Source organism: Egretta garzetta, unplaced genomic scaffold (assembly GCF_000687185.1).
Source record: "Egretta garzetta isolate BGI_Z169 unplaced genomic scaffold, ASM68718v1 scaffold471, whole genome shotgun sequence".
In the NCBI taxonomy this organism is placed as follows: Eukaryota; Metazoa; Chordata; class Aves; order Pelecaniformes; family Ardeidae; genus Egretta; species Egretta garzetta.
Genome location: NW_009258629.1, coordinates 1,057,483 through 1,080,895, shown reverse-complemented (window position 1 = coordinate 1,080,895; position 23,413 = coordinate 1,057,483). Strand labels below are relative to the sequence as shown.

The following is a 23,413-nucleotide window of genomic DNA, read 5'->3' as shown; positions in this document are numbered from 1 at the left end:
CCTGCGGGCTGACTGCCGTGCTGGGATTTGCCAATAGGAAGCCTGTTCTCATGCATTGCTACAGCCTGAATCACCGCGCCATCCAGCGTGGTCACCACTGACCCTCGTTTGCTACCAATACACATTCCCATGCAGTTCGGGAACAAACACAGGGCTCTTGAAGACCATTTCTGGACCACGCCTGTGGCAGCAACTCTTCCTGCTTGAACGGATGCAGCTTTTTCCCCTGTTTGAGGAGATTCAGCACTGGAGGAAGAACACACGTGGCTGCACGTGCACCAGCGAGCCACGGGGACCACCATGCACACAGCCTCTCTCCTCCACCACTGCAGGACTCGCTTGTGGACAAAGCGAGGCTGCTATTTTGGTACTAACATAAATTCTCCTGGTGCTGTAGGGGTGCTGTAACAGCCTTTAAAACATATTCCGACTGACACTTATCGTGGATTAAGTGAAGCTTACCCTGTGCTGAGTCAGAGACACCTGAAGAGGCTCCCTCCTTCCCTCCCCATCTTCCTTTCCCAGAAATTTGTCTGGACAAGCGCTTGCTGATAGCCCTGGGACACAAGCAGATGCCTCCAGAGCCTGCTCAGGGCACAGCTCGTCCAGCAAGCCCCCATTACACTCCATTTGCTGCACACATTTTTACTCGCCTGGGTTGCTCGATGTCTTCCTTCTTTAAGCGAAACTAGGAACACCCCTGTCTGTGTCAGAAAACCTTTTCATTTTATTTATTAATATAAATGAATGCCATTTAGATAGATAATGCATAGATACACATCCCCACATGAAAGCAAATTGAATCATTAGGTAAATATGAAAAATGAAGGAGCTCATATCAGCCTTCAAAATTAGCCTGAATGCGACGCAGGGAAAAGGTCAGACTCTGTGAGAGTGCAACATGTGGAGTAATTTAAATAAAAATGTCAACAGAGAAACACCACAAATAAAGAAATGCTGCCAGAGCACAAACAACTCCTTTAAAGGCAGTGAAACTGAGACTCACCCACAAAAGCTGGAGTGAACAGAGATACCTCCCCCAACAAGTGTTTCTCTTCAGAGAGAAGCTCGAGTTACCGGCCCTGTCATTAAAGAAAAAAATCAGTCCCTACAAGAGTAAACTTCAGCGGTGGGAGCAGGACAATGACAGGCTGGATACAACGCATCCAAGAATTTACCCGAGGACATGGCAACAAAGACCACTCACCACAGCACAAACAGGGGCACATGAGGGATTTTCCCTGCGCACCTACACTCCCATCCCATTGTCCTGGTTTCGGCTGGGGTAGAGGTTGGGGTTTTTTCATAGCAGCTGGCATAGTGCTGAGGTTTGGATTTAGGGTGAGAATGATGTTGATAACACGCTGATGGTTTAGTTGTTGCTGAGCAGGGCTTACACCAGTCAAGGACTTTTCAGCTTCCTTCAGACTCTGCCAGCACAAAGCTGGGAGGGGGCACAGCCAGGACAGCTGACCCCGACCGGCCACAGGGCTGATCCAGACCATATGATGTCATGCTCAGTATATAACTGGGGGGAGTGGGCTGGGGGGGCAGCAATCACTGCTCAGGGACTGGCTGGGCACTGGTCAGCAATTGCACTGTGTATCACTTGTTTTGCGTGTTCTTTTATCACTATTACTTTTTTTGCCCCCTTCCTTTTTGTCCTATTAAACCATCTTTATCTCAACCCATGAATTTTACTTTTTTTTCCTGATTCTCTCCCCCATCCCACTGCAGGGTGGGGGGCAGTGAGCGAGCAGCTGGGTGGCGCTCGGTTGCTTACTGGGGTTAGGCCACAACAGTCCTTTTTGGCAGCCAAGGTGGGGCTTGAAGGGTTGTGATAACAACAGATCTGACCAGAGCGTGTCAAAACAAATTTGTGATAAGTATTCATTATTGTAGCTTTAATAGTTACTGGTTACCATGCTGATTCATTTGCTCTCAGAGTTGTTGTGCGTGTTCTCAGAGCTGTGTTACGTATCATCTTACCTGCCCAAATGCTCTCCCTGTGGTGCTGGTTATCACCTCTGGGGGCTGGAGTAAAAGCTTTGCTGTACCGTGTAATGCTGGCTTGTGGTGTGATAATATTATTGGTCGTGAGACTGTAGTCAGCATTGCCGTCATCCCCATACTTCGGGAGCCATCTCTCGGAAACTATTAATAATTGCACTTTTTACCTCTTGTCCTCAGAGAATAATCTATGGGGGAGATGGGGGCAGGGGGGGACAGACACACTTTTCCCCACTCCTTCACCTTCCCTTTCTCTTCAGGCTACTTACAACAGCTCTTGAGAATTTTGGATATCCTTGGGATGTTCAAACCAGCATGTTCCTATTGCTGTATCTCCTGAATGTGGTTCAGGTCTTGTTTAGGGTTACAGTTTAAGAATACCATGACTACAGGCACTGCAGTTACTCAGACCCCGCAACAGGCACTGCAGCTGAACCAGAGAACCAACCCGTGCTGGTATCAGTCACCTCTATACACAAGAAGAAATACACAAGAAGATCAGTTCATTTAGTAAGGGATGAAGATGAACCAGGGCCATCATGAGAACAGAAGAAGGAAGAGGCAGAACCCATAAATGAAGTGATAACCTCCCGATCCCTATCCCTGAGCTGCAAGATATGCAAAAGGATTTCAGCCATTGTCCAGGCGAGCACATTGTCACTTGGCTGCCCGATGCTGGGGTAATGGAGCCAGTGGCCTGGAACTCAAGGGTAAGGAAGCCAAGCAGCTGGGATCCCTTTCTAGGGAAGGCATTGACAAAGCAATTGGAAAAGGGGCACAAGTCCTCAGCCTCTGGAGTTGACTCCTGTCCGGCATGAAGGAAAGGTATCCCTCCAAGGAAGGTGTTATATATATATATAGCCCAGGCAAATGGACCACCATGGAGAGAGGTGTCCAGTACCTGAGGGAATTAGCCATCCTGGAGGTGATTTATGATGACCTGGACAACAAGCAGTTGTCCAAAGATCCAGATGAAGCCCATGTGGCAGAATTTTGTATGGAGCACACCATCATTGTATGCAAACTCATTGACAGTAATGGCCTGGAAAGATGGAGAGGGACAAACAATGGATGAATCAGCTGGCCAACTCCAGCAATAGAAAGAAAGTCTCTCTTCCTCCCTGCAGCTGTATCTTGGCTGTGGAAAAACTGTCTGAAAACTGTGCCAGGAGTTCTAGCAACTCAAAGAGGACATGTCCTACTCCCCACCTGTAGAGACCTGTATCTCAGCTGTTAGGAGTAAGCATTCCTCTGCTCAAGAGAGAGGATACAGTGGGTGGACACCACGGCCCACCCTGTGGTTTTACCTGAGCGACCATGGAGAGGACAGCAGAGTGCAGGCCACAGTTTGCTTTCATTTGGAGGGGCATCCAGTATACCTGGAATCACCTGCCCCAGGGGTGGAAACACAGCCCTATCATTTGCCATGGGCTGATCCAGATGACGCTGGAACAGGGTGAAGCTCCAGAACACCTGAAATATATTGATGACATCATTGTGTGGGGCAACACAGTAGAAGGGGCTTTTGAGAAAGGGAAGAAAATAGTCCAAATCCTTCTGAAGACTGGCTTTGCCATAAAACAAAGTAAGGTTAAGGGACCTGCACAGGAGATCCAGTTTTTAGGAATAAAATGGCAAGATGGATGTCATCAAATTCCGATGGTCATGATCAACAAAATAACAGCCATGGCTCCACCAACCAGCAAAAAGGAAACAGGAGCTTTCTTGGGCATTGTGGAGTTTTGGAGAATGCACATCCCAAATTGCAGCCTGATTGTAAGCCCTCTCCACCAAGTGACCTGAAAGAAAAACAATTTCAAATGGGGCCCTGAGCAATAACGAGCCTTTGAACAAATTAAACAGGAGATAGTGCGTGCAGTAGCCCTTGGGCTGGTCCTGGCAGGGCAAAGTGTAACAAATGCACTCTACACCTCAGCCAGGGAGAATGGCCCTACCTGGAGCCTCTGGCAGGAAGCACCAGGAGAGACTCAAGGCTGACCCCTAGGGTTTTGGAATCAGGGATCCAGAGGATCCAAGGCTCGCTATACTCCAACTGAGATCTGGGCAGCATATGAAGGGGTTCGAGCTGCTTTGGCAGTGGTTGGTACTGAAGCACAGCTCCTCCTGGCACCCTGACTGATGGTGCTGGGCTGGATGTTCAAAGGGAGAGATCCCTTCTACGCATAATGCAACTGATTCTACCTGGAGTAAGTGGGTCGCACTGATGACACAACAGGCTCATATAGGAAACCCCAGTCACCCAGGAATCTTGGAAGTGGTCATGGACTGGCCAGAAGGCAAAGATTTTGAAATATCACCAGAGGAGGAGGCCAGTCTTGTTTAATATCTTTATCAATGACCTGGATGAGGGGATTGAGTGTGCCCTCAGCAAATTGGTTAAAGCCTCTCTGGTATGGAGGACAGTGGCTGAAATATAAATATGGGGAGGCCTGGCAGATTGACTATATCACACTCCCACAAACCCGCCATGGCAAGCATTATGTGCTCACCATGGTGGAAGTAACCACTGAATGGCTGGCAACATACCCTGTGCCCCATGCCACTGCCCAGAACACTATTCTGGGCCTTGAAAAGCAAGTCGTCTGGTGACATGGCACCCCAGAAGGAATTGAGTCAGACAACAGAACTCATTTCTGAAAAAAAACCTTCATAGACACCTGGGCCAAAGAGCATGGCATTGAGTGGGTCTATCACATCCCCTACCATGCACCAGCCTCTGGGAAAATTGAACAATACAATGGACTGTTAAAGACTCCACTGAGAGCAATGGGTGCTGGGACATTCAAACATTGGGATACACATTTAGCAAAAGCCACCTGATTAGTCAACACTAGAGGATCTGCCAACCGAGCTGGCCCTGCCCGATCAAACTTATTACGTACTGTTTCTGCAGTATCTTCTGGGGGATAAAGTCCCTGTAATGCACACAAAAAATATGATGGGGAAGACAGTCTGGGTTATTCCTGCCTCAGGCAAAGGTGAACCCATTCGTGGGATTGGTTTTGCTCTAGGACTTGGGTGCACTTTGTGGGTGATGTGGAAGGATGCGGAAATCCAAAGCATACCTCAAGGGGACTTGATTTTGGGTGAGAATAGCCAATGAATTAAACTGTATGATGTTAATTTCTATATAATACTGTAAGACATCATGTCTATGGTGGCTATATGCCATATCAACAGTATTACAGTAAGAATTGCCCAGATTAATGAAGAATGAACTTTGATGAAACCAAGCAAGTGCAGCGATGATAGAACTGGACAAGTGCAGCGATAACAGAACCAGAACTGGCTTCAGCATGCAAGAATCCAACACCACCTCTCCTGCTCTGAAGGACTGGACTAAATTAGCTCAATGGACATTTTAGAGGGATGGCACATAGACTAAGGGGATGGTATCTCTGTGTGTATATCAAAAGTCAGTAACAGTGGTGGTGATTAATTGGGATGTATTGGAAAATGTGGGAGCTGGGTGTGACATACGTGGTATGGAATAAAGGAGTGGATACTGTCCTGGGTTTGGTTGGGATAGAGTTAATTTTCTTCCTAGTAGCTGGCATAGTGCTGTGGTTTGGATTTAGGATGAGAAGAATGTTGATAGCTCACTGATGTTTAGTTTTTGCCAAGTAGTACTCACACTAAGTCAAGGACTTTTTCAGCTTCCCATGCCCCGCCAGCACGAAGCTGGGAGGGAGCTCAGCTGTCCCAGTGACCCCAGCTGGCCAAAGGACTGTTCCAGACCATTTGACGTCATGCTCAGTATATAAACTGGGGGGAGTTGGCTGGGGGGCAGTGATCACTGCTCGGGAATGGCTGGGCATTGGTCAGAGGGTGCTGTGCAATTGCATTGTGCATCTCTTGTTTTGTTTACTCTTTTGCCATTATTTTCTCCTTCTTTCTGTCCTATTAAACTGACTTTATCTCAACTCACAAATTTTACTTTTTTTTCCCCAATTATCTTCCCCATCTCACTGAGGGAGCAGAGTGAGCAAATGGAGGTGTGGTGTCTAGCTGCCTGCCTGGTTAAAGCACAGCACCCATCTTAGATGCAGCATTGCCAGCTCACTTGCACTGAGAAGTGAGCTACCTCGCTCCTACCTTAAACTCAGGTCAGGAACCTGGGCCACACCTACAGAATAGCAGACCTCCTAGTAAATCCAAGGCTTCAGTAACTTCACAGCAACTTGTTTGGTAGTTTTGCATTGTGACAGTCTCAGAAAGCGATGGCACAAGGTAATTGTATGTCTCTAAGGACATGGGGCTGGGGAAGCGGGAATGTGCCCAGGAAGGGTAAAGAGGGATGGGGGGAAAGGATGGGGTCGCCTCTGTTCAAGTGTCTCCTCTTCTTCACACCCCAGTATATCAGGAGATGTAGTGCACAGCTTATACCCAGGATCATACTTCACTTTATATAAAGGCAGTGCTTACAGACAGAGGAGCAGCCCTGTGTGCTGGAAGAAAGGTGAAAATTAGCAAAATCTAAACTCCTGTGCGTCCATTTTCACCCCAAATGATTCAACACTCCCCTGCTTCCTTCCTCTTGCAGCTCAGACAGCAGGAAACCTTGTAAGGCTCATAAACGGCAGATGTCCTTCATCAAAAGTGTAAAAGCAATTAAGCCCTTCTGAAAATAAAAGCAAAAGCAGAAAAGAAATGCAGTCCCTAAAGACAAGCAAAACTCAGGGCCTATTCGTGAGCCAAGCTGTAGAACTGTAAAAAATTTGCTGGAGATGAAAGCAAATGCAGGGAGAGTGTTTGAAGGAGCTGTAAGCTCATGAGAGAGGCAGACAGCAAAGGCAGCAAGCCATGAAAGCAGCTAGATATAAACTTTTCTGAGCAGTTGTGAAAAAGCTTTAGATTAAAAGCAAAGACACTATCCCCTGCAGTTTAATTCTTCCTGTGTTCAGAGGATCTTTAAACATATCTTGTAAATAAAAACATCTGCAGCTCATAAGCTATTGAAGATAGCATAAATTCCTAATCCTAAAAGGGAAAAAAAAGAAACAGGAAAAGGAAACAAAACCTAAACTCCCTCCCAGCTCAAATAAAACCCCCAGGTAACTGCTTGAGTAACAGCAATATAACCTAGAGGCCATGCCCAGACTTAGCAGACACTGACTATGAGAAGATTAATTTCAGAAGTGTGCTGTGCTCATTTGGTAGGATTAAGAATAAGAAGAAATTTCTTGCGTTCTCTTACATTAGGATATAATGTGCCATAGTATTATTTTGGAAAGCCTTTCAAGATCTTTTTGCTTTTTCTTTTTTTCCAGAACGAAGTGTTGGTTTTAGTTCAGTGATGTTCTAAGTGGGCAATGGTTTTAGTTCAGTGATGTTCTAAGTAGGCAACCCAGAGCATTTACCCTGATTATAATCTTATGCTCATTATTTCTGACATCCCTGAATACTGTTGCATAATTTTTCCATGATTATGAAACATGTTACTTCTTCATAAAATTCCATTAGTTGCTCATGTAATGGTGAAAATTCTGCAGAATTGCAAGACCCTTGGCTAGGCCAGGACCGCACTCAGGATATCAGTGACAGACCCGGGAAATGTAAATAAGGCTGCTTTTCTGAGAAGTAAGTACTCACTTCAAAGCTTCAGTTCTATTGCGTCAGACACTGAACTCTAGATAACATAAAAGTTGGCTCAGCTGGCTTTCAGAAACGGTAAAGCACTTGCAGCTCATCAGAGTGGGGCTGAGCAATGCCTGAAAACCAAGACCATCTAAGAGGCTGAGAAAAATGCTGGTGGCAGACATTCAGGCCTGAAAGTGTTGACCTCATTACTCAATAGGACCAGTCAATGTTGAAACAGCACTTTTGAAACATAAAGCACCATATTATAGCAGTCAACCGTTGGAATAATCTCCCCAGGGGAGCGGTTGACTCCACCATACTGGACACTTACAAGACTCAGCTGGACGGGGTGCTGGGCCATCATGTCTAGACTGCGCTCTTACCTAGAAAGGTTGGAGCAGGTGATCCTTGAGGTCCCTTCCAACCTAGGATTCTATGATTCTGTGATAGCATAGTTTCTTTGACTACTTGAATTGGGAAACGGACCATTATGTTACTGAGCACCCACGGGGCTGCAGCAACTCTCCCAGCATCCCCATCTCACAGCAAATGAGCATCAGGGTAATGCTCCACCCTCTTCCACTCGCCCAAAGCTCACCCAAATAAGCTGAATAACTCAGGACCCGGGGCACAGACATTATTAAGCTGTAGCTGGGGCAGCTCAGGGCAGCCTGAGCTCTGAAGTACCAATCTCTCAGACAAACTTAGATACGTGACTGGTTTGAACCTATTCCCCTTTCCGATTAGGGAGAGTGTTTTCTACAAAGGCATTGGGTTTTTAAGAGCTGAAGACAGCAGAGCATAGGAATGCGCAGCATGAAATAATCTGTGTCTAATTTTCAAGTATCCTGTTTTAAACAGAGTTAGGAGAACAAATCTACACCATGCATATACGCATCTGTTTCTGTTCATGTTTCAATATTCTATTAAGAAAAATTTCATTTCACAGAAGAACATGTTAGTCAAATATCTGTACCAACTTTTGGATTGTCACTCTCCATGTTCCGAGTTCAAGGGACCTAGATAAAACAATAGTTTGAATTAAATAGCAAGGTGGCAGTGAAATGATTATTTACTCTTGGAAAAAAGGAGAAACAAAATATTCATAGGAAAGCCCAGGAAAAGAGCAGACAAATGAATCCAAGTTCACTAGAATAATTACATTTTTGTCAAATACTGAGAGAAAAGAATCTCTGCTAAGTAGGAAAACTGTGAAGAAAACTGAAAGACATAAGGGATTAAAAAGACAATATTTTGCTTAGAGGTTCCCCTCCGAAGTTATCAGACTGGGAAGCACAACATATACACAAAAACTATGGTTAGTATTTTGGAATAAATATGCCTAATAAACATCACGACTAAGAAGAGTTCATACCACAAAAAGAATCCTTAATGTTTTTCTGTCAGCTGCATTTCCAAATGTCATCCTTTGTATACAGGACAAAACAATCGCCTTGGATATGTGCTGGTTTTGAGCCAAGGGCAGTGCATTTTCTCATAAATAGCTCTATTACAAACACACTGTAACATCACTGTATACTTTACTTCTATCTTGCCAGGAGGCAGAAGAGGTTGCTGTTAACAACTACCTAAACTTGCAGTAAGTCCATGTTCTTGTGGGCTTACCAAGACTGAGAATGTGCCCTGCTTCCTGCTACCAACACAGCAAACATTAACAGAGCAGCAAAGAAGACTTTCACTATCTTTGTGAAAACATAGATTAGGATTTCTGGTCAAGGGCCAGGATCTTGCGGGCTCTTATGCTAGATTCCATACATAACCTAAAACAGAACATCTCAGCAGTGAGGCAGCTTGCAATCTCATCTGTATCTAGAATGCGCCTTATAGAATCATAGAATCATTTAGGTTGGAAAAGACCTTTAAGATCATCAAGTCCAACCGTTAACCTAACAATGCCATCCCACCACTAAACCATGTCCCTAAGCACCACATCTACACAGCAGGGATGGTGACTCAACCACTTCCCTGGGCAGCCTGTTCCAATGCGTGACAACCCTTTCTGTCAAGAAATTTTTTCCTAATGTCCAACCTAAACTTGCATTGGCGCAATCTCAGGCCACTTCCCCTCGTCCTATTGCCCGTTATGTGGGAGAAGATACCAACACCCACCTTGATACAGCCTCCTTTCAGGCAGTTGTAGAGGAAAATAAGGTCTCCCCTCAGTCTCCTCTCCTGCAGGCTAAACAACCCCAGTTCCTTCAGCTGCTCCTTGTTAAGACTTGTGCTCCAGTCCCCTCACCAGCTTAATTGTCCTTCCCTGGACACACTCCAACACCTCAACGTCCTTGTAGTGAGGAGCCCAAAAGTGAACACAGTATTCGAGGTGCGGCCTCACCAGCACCGACTACAGGGGCACGATCACTTCCCTACTCCTGCTGGCCACACTATTCTTGATACAAGCCAGGGTGCCATTGGCCTTCTTCGCCACCTGGGCACACTGCTGGCTCACATTCAGCTGGTTATTGACCAGCACCCCTAGGTCCTTTTCTGTCAGACAGCTTTCCAGTCACTGTTCCCCAAGCCTGTAGTGTTGCATGGGGTTGTTGTGACCAAAGTGCAGGACCTGGCACTTGGCCTTGTTGAATCTCATGCAGTTGGCCTTGGCCCACCGATCCAGCCTGTCCAGATCCCTCTGTAGAGCATTCCTACCCTCCAGCAGATCAACATTCCTACCCAACTTGATGTCATCTGCAAACTAACTGAGGGTGGACTCAATCCCCTCATCCAGATCATTGATAAAGATATGAAACAGAACTGGCACCAAAACCGAGCCCTGGGGAAAAACACTTGTGACCAAGTGGATTTAAGTCCATTCACCACAACTCTCTGGGCCCAGCCACCCAGCCGTTTTTTTACCCAGTGAAGTGTACACTCGTCCAAGCCATGAGCAGCCATTTTTTCTAGGAAAATGCTGTGGGCAATGGTGTCAAAATCTTTACTATAAAGTCCAGGTAAGCAAAATTCACAGCCTTTCCCTTATCCACTGAGCAGGTCACCTTGTCATAGAAGGAACTCGGGTTGGTCAAGCAGGACCTGCCTTTCATGAACCCATGCTGGCTGGGCCTGATCCCCTGGTTGTCCTGCACATGCCTGGTGAGTGCACTCAGCATGAACCATTCCATAACCTTCGCCGGCACCGAGGTCAGGCTGACAGGCCTGTAGTTCCCCGCACCCTCCTTCCAACCCTTCTCATAAATGAGAGTCACATTTGCCAAGGTCCAGTCAACTGAGACCTCCCCAGTTAGCCAGGACTGCTGATAAATGATGGGAAGTGGCTTGGTGAGCACTTCTGCCAGCTCCCTCCATACCCTTGGGTGGATCCCATCCGGCCCCATAGACTTGTGTGTATCTAAGTGGTGCCGCAGGTCACTACATTTCCCCTTGGATTATGGGGGCTTCATTCTGCTCCCTGTCCCTGCCTTCCAGCTCAGGGGGCTGGGTACCCTGAGAACAACTGCTCTGACTAGTAAAGACTGAGCAAAGAAGGCATTAAGCACCTCGGCCTTTTCCTCATCCTTTGTCACTGTTTCCCCCCGCATCCAATAAAGGATGGAGATTCTCCTTAGCCCTCCTTTGGTTGCTAATGTATTTATAGAAACTTTTTGTTGTTACATGATGTCTTTTACAGCAGTAGCCAGACTGTTCTAGCTCAGCTTTGGCCCTTCCAATTTTCTCCCTGCATAACCTCATGACATCCCTGTAGTCCTCCTGAGTGGCCTGCCCCTTCTTCCAAAGGTCATAAACTCTCCTTTTTTCCTGAGCTCCAGCCAAAGCTCTCTGTTCAGCCAGGCCAGTCTTCCCCACCGCTTGCCTTTTGGCGCATGGGGACAGCCTGATCCTGTCTGTTAAGATACCCTTCCTGAAGAATGTCCAGCCTGCCTGGACTTGTAATGTTAAATCTCAGAGCAACACACAAACACGAAGCTTATGCCATCACTGTGCAAACTTGGTAAAAAGGAATTGCAGCAGGACCACTGAAATGACCACAAAGGTGACATGAACCCATTTGCTGAGCAAGAATAGAAGCTGCGAGTCCCACACATGCACTCTGTGCTCAGATTAGGGCTCTGATGCATGCAAACATTTACTTCTGCTACATGAAATTCCAAACTCAGACTAAAAATGCAACTCTTCTAAGTTCTTACTCGTGAACAGAAGTTGAAACATCTGTCTTGAGGAGTCATCAACTACCTCAGAAAGACATCTATTAATAATTGATCAATCTTTCAGGAATAGAAGACAACATGTCACCTGTAATTAATTACATATTGTGGTAAGATAAACTAAATAGCACCAGCTAGGTCAGACCCCTTGCCAGTCCATCGACAGCAGCTCTTCAGCAGCAATCACATCTTCTCTGGAGGAGATGCGCTGACCTAGTTAGTGCTAACCCAAGGAAGAAAGCTTCCTTCTCTTCACTGCATTAACCACTAACATACTTTCCCCCCCCTATCTGGGCAATTGTAAAGGGCATGAGGAACACAGAAATATCATAGGTTATGTCGTGTGGAAAATTTGCCTATAATAGGTGACTCTGTTACATCAAAAAGTTTGTGGGACTCCTGTTCAAAGAATTCAAAATTTGTGGGAGTTAGGTAAACTCAGGTAACACAAGACTGAACGTTTAATTTAGCTAAAATATCTGGTAAGTGAAAAACATGACCTATTAATAATTTGCAGGGCATAAGCCTTAAAGTCAAAAAGGAATTATTTGTATGCTACACGGAAGAATGACAACTGTGAAGACGGATCAGTATCTTCTTCAAATTACACCACAAGCTGATCTCTACTAACCTTGCAAAGACCGATACACCTGAGAGATTAATTTTATGCGTTTTAAGGAGGGGTAGAAATGGGCATTTTTCTTATCAGTGATGGTGAAATGAAGTGAGACCTAGGAAAACCACTCTCTAGGAATAATGACACCAGGCGTTCTATTAAAAAAAAAAAAAAAAAAAAAGTACCAGAAATGTTATTACAAGTATTGTAATGTCCAACCTGCCATTGCCACCTGACATTATAACAGTGGAATAACTGCCAAAACACCCAACCTATTTGTGCATCCCTCTCAAAATAGCATCACATTTCTAAACGAATATGAAAATCTAAAAATGTCTAAATGGTGTATTCAGTATAAACTGACAAAAACTTTTGATGTGCTCTCACTTTTATTTTTTCTCATGGTTCACAGCATTAGTTTGAAAGTTTGTAAAACGTCAGAAAGACTACAACTCTGAACGCAAAACAAACCAGGTCCAAGAAGCTGGCGTGCCAGAGCATGGGCAGAAGGCAGCCCTAATTTTGGAGATGTACTGAGCCAACTTACTGCATTACTCTTTTTCAGAGAAAATAATGGGCAAGGAAATCAGACGTGAGGAGAGAAAAGCAGAATAGCAATAGAGAAGTAAATAAAATGGGATGGAAAAGCAGGTTATTTTCTCTTCCAGAGATTTTACAGCGAGACCCTACTCAAGCCACCCAGCAAGAACCTCCCCTTTCCAATGATCCCTTAAAGATTGCATTAGTTTTATTTTTTACCTGACTTAATCATGCAACTCAGTGTATGCAGCTCTCATACGGCTGCTAAACAATTCCGAGACGGGCCCCAAAATATCTCTGTTACCTGTTTATTTTTAAATCTTGTGATATTAAAACAAATACTGAGATTCAAGGGGAAAAACACTGCTGGGACTGGGTTGGTGACTTCTGAACCCTAGGAAATGGCAATGCAGCTGTGAGTGAGAAGTCCAGAAGTGAGTGAAGCAGCAGGAGCATTGACCCAACCAAAGCTGCATCCCATCTTCATTTCAGAGCATGACTTATCTAAGTAAGCAAGGGCTTTTAAGAACAAACATACATCCATTTTGGCTTATAGCACTGTGGTTGGGAAAGCAATCCAACAAACTTGGACGGGGGGTGGAAATCAGTGTTGCTGTACAAGGAACGTTTGCAGAAATTGTTTCCTCAGCTTTTCTCGGAAAGTAAACAGACATCGCTGTAAGTGAAAGCAACTTCCAAGCTATAGATGAAAAGCCGAAATGCAAACTTCACCGCGTCTGCCCCAACACAATGTGATAGCCAATATTATCCAGGGTAACGCTCAGCCTCGTCACTCATCCTGGACAATGTATTTTCCATTCTCCCACTCCTCTTCCTGCGCAGAAAGGCAAGGCTTTCTATTCCTATTCACATTTGTCTCTCCTTTTTTTATCCCCATGACTCCTGTATCTTCTTCACCCCTAAAGAAGTCTGTAGTTATGTGCAAGCAAGACTGATGACATCAAGCCTTTAAATACTGTGAAAATAAAGTCTTAAAATGACTATATGCCACGCGTGTCATACTGAACATCCCCTTTTAACACATTTTACTTAAGAGTTGACTCTCCTGTCATTTCACAGAGTAAATACTTCAGTAAGGATTTTACAGTAATAGCCTCTTCCCTGCTGGAAAAAAAAATAGCACGATGATGGAGAGTTTCCTGCTTAATTGCTGCTGTATAAAATGGAAACTACAAGTAGTTTATGACTTACCAAAATCATAAAACAAATGACAAAAGTTACAGCCTTCATGTCGAAATCTCTAACCCTAAATTATTTACCAGAAGATATCTGGGGATATTTTGTAGACTTAGTGTTTTTTCAATACCTCCCAGAAAAATAATTTCCTAAATATAAACTCAGTGCTTATTCCAACACAAGATGCTGTATTTAGCTGAATTTCTTTTTCATTTCAAAATATCATAACCTCAACTGGGAAACACAGCTTAAACTGGGAGAAATTAGAGGCAAAGGAACAAGAAGATAGGAAGATACACTGCAGTAAACAGAGATTTAAAAAGCAGCAAATAAACAGGAGAGAAAAAAGCAGCACAAAAGGCAGAGGATGATTAAAAACACAAGAGAAAGGGAAGGAAGCAACAAAGCCAGCATAACCCTGCCTTTTCGAAACTGCTGATAGGTCAATAGCATATACTTAGCAAATACCCTCTCATTAAAAACAGAGAAACTATGAGCCAAACCACTGATTCAAGAGTCGGGATGCAAAAAGGCAATTACTGAAATCTACAAAGTATTTGCAGAACAGGAGGAGCACTATACTTAAAACCAGATATAAAACAATTGGCGGAAATAAGAACAGGAAAGTAGTTCTACTCCACGAAACTTAAGGAAGGATTCGACAGATCCTGGCTCCGTTCAAGTCAGTCCGCGTTTCCCCAGCGCAGCTCAGCCACGGGAACTGGTTGCCCGGGGGGAAATCGGTGAGCTGCTTGCACTGCTGGATGCTCCTGCAGCGAAGATCAGTTTGTTTTAGCAGACTGGTGTGGGAGAACTAAGAAGAATAAGAAAAGCTACGTCCTTTGCCTCACTGCTGGCTCATCTGTCTGGTAAAAAAACAAAACCAAAGAAACAAAAAACCAAAAACCCCACCCCACAGTGAAAGTGAACCCTGACAGGTATAAACACAGTGCAAAAAACCGACTTCACAGCTGTTCAAAGGAAGGCAGTGCTTTCATCCGAATCAGCCGAGATCAGCCAGGTTAGAACATAGGAACACACACGAGCTGCAGTGCCAAGATACATCTCACACGGGGACTTTACAAAGGTAAGTTTTCTCATGCTAATGAGCTGTGGCCAGCCCAAACATGTCCACTGTTACATAGGATTGTCCTGCGACATTTTGTTGAAAAGGAGGTAAGACCATTGACTGGCTTTTGGGTTCGTTCTTCCTGTGTTCTGGCAAGTTCTCAGAAATAAGGAACTCCCTTGTTTTAACAGAATTTTTAAGGTATGGATTGAACAATGCTTTTTCACTGAAGTCTTCCAGCTTTAAAACTTCTTCATTACCATTTTCTTCATTTTTAGTTGAAATCTGCTGGGATTCACATAAATCACCTGCCAGCACTTCTGTGGGTTGGATTTCCTTCGCTGGTACCAAAGCTGAATGCATTTGACTTCTGATATCTTGATCAGTAATTACATAAGGCATGGATGGTGCAAAACATTTAGCAACTTCATCTTCTTCATTACAGAGTATCTTTTTATCTCCATTAATCATGCCTTTTGTATTAGTATCAGGACACTCAGAAATATGGTTTTCACAATTCGTTAGTAGTGATCCTTCCTGACTTTCTTCTGGAAAACAATGTTCCAAAACACTTACATCTTCAAAGTCTATGGTTTTAGCTTCAGATGTCACTCCCTTCAGAAATGAATTACTCTGTCAGAACAAAGAGATAAATTGGAAAGTTATATAGGCATAGATAAGGTATTAGTCTATTTTTTAATAGACTGCCATTTGAGCTCTGACTCAATTTTAAAAATGCCTTAATAAAAGAGTTCATGTGCATTTCAGCTATTACACAGTTATATGTCAGTGAGTACTAAAAATTACAATCTTGCTCTGTCTACTTGTTAAACACTTCACATTAGGTTTTCTGTGCTTAGTAAAACACAGAGTTCCAATGAAGGCTCAGAATCAGGCTCAGACTGTTTCCATCTTTTTCACTCTAACAAGCCATTTTTCAGACAAAAAGTTTAAATCCCATTCTCCACAGATTACACTTTTAATGTAAACCTTATCAACTCCATCTCATTCAAATAAACATCAAAACTTTAATAAGGAATAAATATCCAACAATAAAAAAAGGCAGAAATGTTAGTGCAGTAATATACCACATCTTATTACATGTTGCACTATATTTTTTGTGGAGAAGGGAGGAGATATCCAGATGTGGGAATTAGATTCAGTAGACTCAACAACCTGAGAAAATTTAATTGAATTTATTGAATAGCCATTTATACCAATCATTTTATAACTTCAAAACATTATTTCTCCAATTGTATAAGCATTAAATGAATATACTTTATAAAGGTGCATCTTTTCTATTACTTTGAAATACAATGAAGAGCATTTTATAGCACTTAAACAGAAGAATGAAACTCAACAGTTTTTTTTTATTTAGTCATAAAATGACTGTCAGGGAAGGACTTATCTTCTTTCCATTTGATCTCTTCTTTAATACATAAAATTGCAGTTATTACCATAGATGCATCAAGAGGCCATTCCACTGCAATGCTCTCCGCAGGATTGGGTATATCAGGCCAACAAACCTTTTTAAACCTGTCATTGAGAAAGGAATTTTAGTCAAATGATGAAAGAAATAGATTATTAAGAGAAAAATGAACAGATCTCCAGAAAGCCCAAATACTGCTAAAATATCAAACTTTCACAAAGGAAGTCTTTCCTAAACACAATCTTTTGCATTAAAATTGTTTTCCCTCACATTAGTTTTTACTACAAAAGATCTCAACACATAAAAATCTTGGGTTACAGAGAGATTGCAGAAAAATTACTAATGCACGGAAGTAATTTTTTTTATTATGATATATGAGATCAAAAAATAGCATGCCAAAATATGGCTGTATACAAAACCTGTTGTGATCACGTTTCAGGGTGTTTCTTCAGTGAAAGGCCACCTGAGGTAAACTTTGCTCTAGGAAAGTGTCTTCAGCACTACACCACACTAGAGCTACGCTGAGTTCTTATGTTAACAGCAGACAAATGGTGCTAACTGGCACTGCAGCTTATAACTGTCCAATGGAGTAGTAAACAGGAAACAAAATTAGCCATTCATTGATACTGGGTATGTATGTAAGTGAACAAAAACCAGGTCACAGCTTGACTTTTCACACTGCGATTTGATCTACACAAGAATATAAACTCTCAACTACATCTCACAGTATTCTCCAGAATCAAAACATAGTTTCTTACTATTGTAAAAATTCAGAATACACACAGATGAAGATGTAAAAGAACTGGAAATTATACTTACTACTCCAGCTATACTTACTACCTGATGCTTATCATGACAACAATCTTGCTTCTAACAGCTTAGAACACCCGAAAATAGGGTTTTTTAACCTTCTTACTAAGCTTCAGCCAAACAACCCAGTCACTCTTCATGCTAAATAAAAGCACATATGACCTTAAAAAATCCTCACAGTCATCTTTAGGATGCTATAGCATCCCCATGCTCCAAGGAAGCAATTTAAAATCTAGCAGGGGACATCTGTGACAGCAGATAAAAGGATTCCGAATCGTGTATAGATATGGATCCATACTCATGGATCAAGCATCCAAATGCTTTCACATGATGTAATTTCTAGTTTCTTCTTGACCTCTTTACAGCTCAAGGGAAGTATCACAAACTAACAAAAGTAATATTAATGTAGCTAAGATAAGCAATAGGGGTTATGTGAAATGTGTCCAACTGGTGTACTAGTGGATATGTCAAGAATGCCTGGGAAACTTTATTTTTGGAATTACTAACTTTTCAGTAACTGACTTAAAGTATGCTCCCCTCACTTGATTGACCATAGAATTGCAAGTGGCATGTAGCGTTTACCATAAACTGACATAGGCGATATGGACATCTGTTTCTCTTACTTCTTTTGTTCTGATTTACTGCACTTTATAAAATTAGTATTTATTTTTGGGCTATGCACATTAATTATAGTTACAAGATACCCTGTATGCTTAGTTATTTGATGCTTATTTCTTAATTTTACATTGGTTTGGAACACACAAAAGCATTTATAAGATATATAAATATTTGCCTTTAGGAGTTAAAATTAACTGACTGCATTCAGTTTTAGAAGGTAGAAAATGCACTCACGTGTGTTTTTTCAAAATGCACGTTATCCAAAGAACTAACAGAAACACCATGCTTAATCCAACGGGTACAGCAATGAAAATAACATCTTCTTTATCTTTAAAGGGAAAAAAAATCCACATATGTTTATAATTCCTTCATGCATTCCCTTAAGAGGGCTAATTTTCAACATAAAAGTCACCTAATTAGCACAATTCTGAAGAGCTCTGTCAAAACTAGCCAAAATTACTCAGAATACTGTACAGTATTCATTGTATGACATATCAACAGATGACTATTTTGAATCCAACAGGTCACAGCTATTCAGCCAGAAAATCAGCTCATGATGAGACTTCTCAGGAACAGAAGTATTGCATTTTAAAATTTCCTTTTTTTAATAGAATCACAAAATAATCCAGATTGGAGGGGACATCTGTAGGTTACCTCATCCAACTTTGAAATTAGAATCAGGTTGTTTAGGGTCATACCAAGCCAACCTTTGAAAGTCACCTAGGATGAAGTGTCTACCACCTCTCTGGGCACCTGTTGTTTTAAGAGTCACCCAAAACTGCCATATAGTGCCAATTCTACCTGTTACTACAAAATAAATGGTAAATTCAATGCAGGAGATAAGTTTTAAATACAGAAAAAAATAGTTACTCTTGACTGAAACAGTGCACAGATATCTGAGCTAGCTTCCAAGTACCTGCCAGAGGTAGGTACTGATAGCAATAGAGACCAGACCTCAGCATAGTCTAACTTACCTTGCATTTGAGTAGCAAACTAGCAGATGAATTTACAGGCAAAAAATAAATTAGCTTCGACTCCCCTGACAAGTTTAAGGATAGCTCCTGCACTTTTTATATCTCAGTTTCCCCACCACTATGACAATTTATGTATGTACTGAGAACATTCTTCCAAAAGTAGAGATGAGGAAGTGTCTGAACTTCTGACCTGCAGCCACCACACCTGCCTCATTGGTAAAATCTGGCTAAAACAAACAGTAAAAAACAGGAAAAGGTATTTCCACACACACACTCGTCACAACCTGTGCACTCATTTATTAGTTAAGCTTAAACAGCAGAAGAGATGCAACGCAATGCAGAGCTGTTCTAAATCCAGTATCTCAGGTGGAAATGTCTGCTCTCTAATAAACTGTTAGGCACCCCATCCCACAACTGACAGCATACAAACTGTTGCTCCCACAAACATCCATAGCATTCCACAGCTTTACTGGCAGCATAATAGAGATTCTGGGATTTGACTTCCAATCTTGAGGTTTTAGTCTGCGAGATGACTCCCAAACCTGTTTTTAAAATAGTAATAACTAACTTGGAACATTACTTACTGAATTTCAAAGTCTTGAAGGTTTTTGGCTCTCCATTGGTTCCACCAGCTCCATTGCTTGCCATGATATAGACAGTATATTGCGTATTAGCCTGTAAGGACTTCAGTCTGTATTGCAGAACATCAGAGTTCACTGTTTCATCTTTTTAGGAGAAGAGTTATGTCAATAAACACAGAAAATAAAGTTGTATCAGAGAACTGTACACTCATTTAGCATCTTTTGCAATGATAGATCACAAAGTATTTTAAAGGCAACAAAAGCGACCTTATCAGTTCTTTGAGAGAGAAAACACTAAATTACCAAACAATGTTTATCAATGCTACTTAAAAGTTTAGGGTAAAAAAATAAACAATCCTCTACTTACTTTTTAAAATAACCACACATTTTTTGCTAATATTAAAGACAGGCAAATTACAGTCTCCTGTAGTTCATTTTGTCATTGAAACCAGTGCTTTGAGAACTTTATTTCTTGGAACCTAGGCTCATAAGTTAAGAACTTCAAATAGTTTTTGCAGCCCATGAAATTTAACTATATTCCTAGCACATGCAGTTAGACACTAATCATCCAAAAGGACGCAATCTATCAGCAGCAGGATATCACCCCAATAAAATCAGAGAAAAGCCAAAATCAACAGGAATTTTTTTCCAAGTTTCAAAATGCTTTTCTGAATAGAATTCAACATTTCCAATACCTTCTCCATTACTGGAATTAGTATGATGTGCTTCACTTCTTTAAGTGAAGGGCATATATGATAACATTCTACATCTACAAACAGTATTAAAAGCATGTTCATATTACGGAATTATGAAATTAAAGCTACTAAAACATTTTTTCCTGGTCTGGAAAGGGAAGAGGAATGATAGTGCTGCAATATACTGACTAAAGTTATCACCTGAAGATCCATCAGATTGCGTCTGAGAAGCAGAAAGGACGATGTGGTCAACAGTCAAGGCTGTACTACCATGGGTAGTACAAGACCAGTATTAAAAAAGATTAATTGAGAGCAAGCAGTGCAGTACAAAGTAAGTTCAGAACAAAGAAATTGCAAAAGAATACGCATGTAGTATTAAAGCAGGGACCAGTCACTAGAATACCACATCATTTCAATTAAACCTAAAAGAAGTTTAATCTTTATGTAAGCTACATTTTAGTACCAGTAATTTCAGACATATTTATAACATAAAATAACAAATTGTGCTAATAACTATGAAAATAACTATCTTCAGACAGCAGATTGTCATAACCCTGTTTAAAGTGTTGATGCTTAGCGTATACTTACTCAATTCTTTTCCATCTTCAGGTTTATAAAATATTGTATAGTTACTGATAAATCCATTTCTTTTATCCTTCGAAATCTCCTTCCATTTTATTGTAACTTCATTTTTCCCCGGAATGCCTGTGTCAGCCACAGGTCCTTCTGACGGCTCTACAACAGAAGCATTGTAAATTATAAAAAGTAGTAAAATAGGCTAAGTACCGCAACGTTATCTGTCTGTGTTACTTCACCCACACCAGTAACACTAGGGGCAACGACTGTACAAATAAATATGTCATCTTAATGCTCTGATATAGCCATTAACCTCCTCCACTCCTTTAATGTGTGTCCTGTTCTGGTAATACTTCCCCTCATCTATTCTGGCATTTGCATAGTCAGTGTTACTGCATCCAAATACCTCAAGATCATTAAAAGGCTCTATCATCACAACATCAGAGAGAGATCAAGAGGTAAAACACCTTATGCACTGATAGGGGAACTGAGGCACAAAGTCACTGTCTATGCAGGACGTCTCTGGCTGCGCTGAGAATCATCTGGGGTCCAGCACCCCCAGTCATTGCCCATTACATTAGAGAAAGCCTTTCTACGTACACAATACAACCTCAAGTGCATTGCTCGTAACTTTGAAGCAAGAGTTCTCTGTGCTTCTGTTTTAAAACAAATATTTTCCTACCCATTCTCTGACAACCTTTAGTACTGTCACAGTTCCCCATAAACTGGAAAGCACTCAAAACAAAGTTCTAATTGTGCTAGTAAGTATTACTTAAATATACAATACTCCATTATCCCTTCCTAGTAATGAATGCTGTTTAGTAGAGCATTGTACTATGTGTGTATGCACACATACGTAGACCTATATACGCGCACACACAAATTGAAATTTTCACCTGAAATCTTAAAATTAGCATTAAACTACATTTTTAGAGCTCCACTGAATTCACATTAAACTTCTACAAATAAAGAAACCTCCTCTCCCCTCCTCAAAACGCTATTTCATCCACAGTTGGCACCCAATCGCAAACATCATGGCTTCTTACTTTTTTATGTGCAGGACTGCAAATCTTTTGCTCCTTTATAAAATTTAACAAAAAGCAAGCTTTTCAAAGCATCCATTTTATTCTGTGAGTAGAATTTCCACATATATTAGGACTGATAAATGCAGTCAAGTATTAAAATCAAGTCTAATTATATATGTAAATGAGCTGCAACATTTAAGAGATAGCCAGTTTAAAGAACTATTTCATGTTTGTGGCTACATTCTTTCCAAGTGCTTTGCACACAGTATGTAAACTTTACAACAAATGAGTGAATTCAAGCAGCAATGTACCTGTATCACAAGATACAAACTTTCTTTACTGAACAATTCAGTAACTGATCAATGAACAGAAATCAGGAAGCCTGAATCCTGGGTTGTTGTTTGTTTTTTTTTCAGCATCTACATCTCTCCTTCAGTAATGCCAGTACCAAATTGCTCAAAGATAATGCACTCAGAGACAGACTACAACACACATTTCACAACATTATTAAATACATACTTTTTTCTTGAATGTACGTTTGTATTGAATATGGAGCTCCTACTTTATTTCCATAGAGAGGATACACCGAGATGTTATAGCATATAAATGGCTTAAAGTTTTCTGTAAAGGAAAAAAGGGAATATTTACATACAATTCTCTGTGTGACATTAATAAAGTGAAAGTAGAATAAATCACAGTGCAGTTTAAATATATTGTTACAGACCTCTATTTTGTTCAATATTTTAGCAGGCGCGATATATATTGCCTCAAATGCTCATTACTGCCCTTAACGTAGTTAATTTTATTTAGTAGTATCCGTAACAGCACTTGGTTTCTGACTCATTTTTCACTAGAAATACTTTGAATGGTTAATTATATGTCAGCCTCATACAGCTTCTCTATGCAAAGCCACTTATTCATCCCGTAACAGCTTAAGGTTTAGAGGAAGTGCTTAAACATGGAATCTGTAGCCTAATCTTACATGGGAGCAAACACCATCTTGCATGGTGTGTGAAAACTTGAAAGTTAAAACTGCTACTTAATTACATGCAAAGATTTCAGTAAAGCAAGTAATAATACTGTTGTTTTTAAAAATTATCTGAGGAAAGCTGGATGAGTTCATTCTTGTTTGTTCCTTCCAGTCTATCTATAAATAAATATACATAAATACATATATATATCTTGTACATTGTTACAGCTGTAACTGATAAATGAACATACTTTTGTTAGTTTTCCAGTTTGTAGAATTTGATACGTATTGCCATGATCTACCAAAAGGATCTGTCTCCAATTCCTCATACCACTCAACTACATATTTGTTTACTTCTGGTTCAGAGGCTATCCATTCCACAACCACTTCTTCATTTGTTGTAAAGGTCCTCACAGTTTCAATAATCTGAGAAGCTAAAAATTTAACAGAAAATGTCAGTAATTCTATCTTCATAAAAACGGCAGTAAGAAAACAATTAAATTATAGAAAGCTGAGAT

General features: G+C 41.4%; 1 protein-coding gene across 6 annotated transcripts in view; it reads right to left on the bottom strand.

Moving 5' to 3' along the window:
* Positions 1-13,044: 13,044 nt before the first annotated feature.
* The window catches only part of IL31RA (interleukin 31 receptor A), a 33,801-nt gene continuing 23,432 nt past the window's right edge, over positions 13,045-23,413 (bottom strand). For all 6 annotated transcript variants that reach the window (XM_035903713.1, XM_035903710.1, XM_035903711.1 and 3 more), the window contains 7 exons: positions 23,147-23,329; positions 22,445-22,546; positions 20,913-21,059; positions 19,633-19,773; positions 18,309-18,402; positions 16,675-16,753; positions 13,045-15,850 (listed from right to left, as the gene is read on the bottom strand). In XM_035903713.1, the coding sequence (XP_035759606.1) occupies positions 15,251-15,850; positions 16,675-16,753; positions 18,309-18,402; positions 19,633-19,773; positions 20,913-21,059; positions 22,445-22,546; positions 23,147-23,329 (1,346 nt within the window). In that variant the 3' untranslated portion in view covers positions 13,045-15,250. The remainder of the gene's footprint in view (positions 15,851-16,674; positions 16,754-18,308; positions 18,403-19,632; positions 19,774-20,912; positions 21,060-22,444; positions 22,547-23,146; positions 23,330-23,413) is intronic.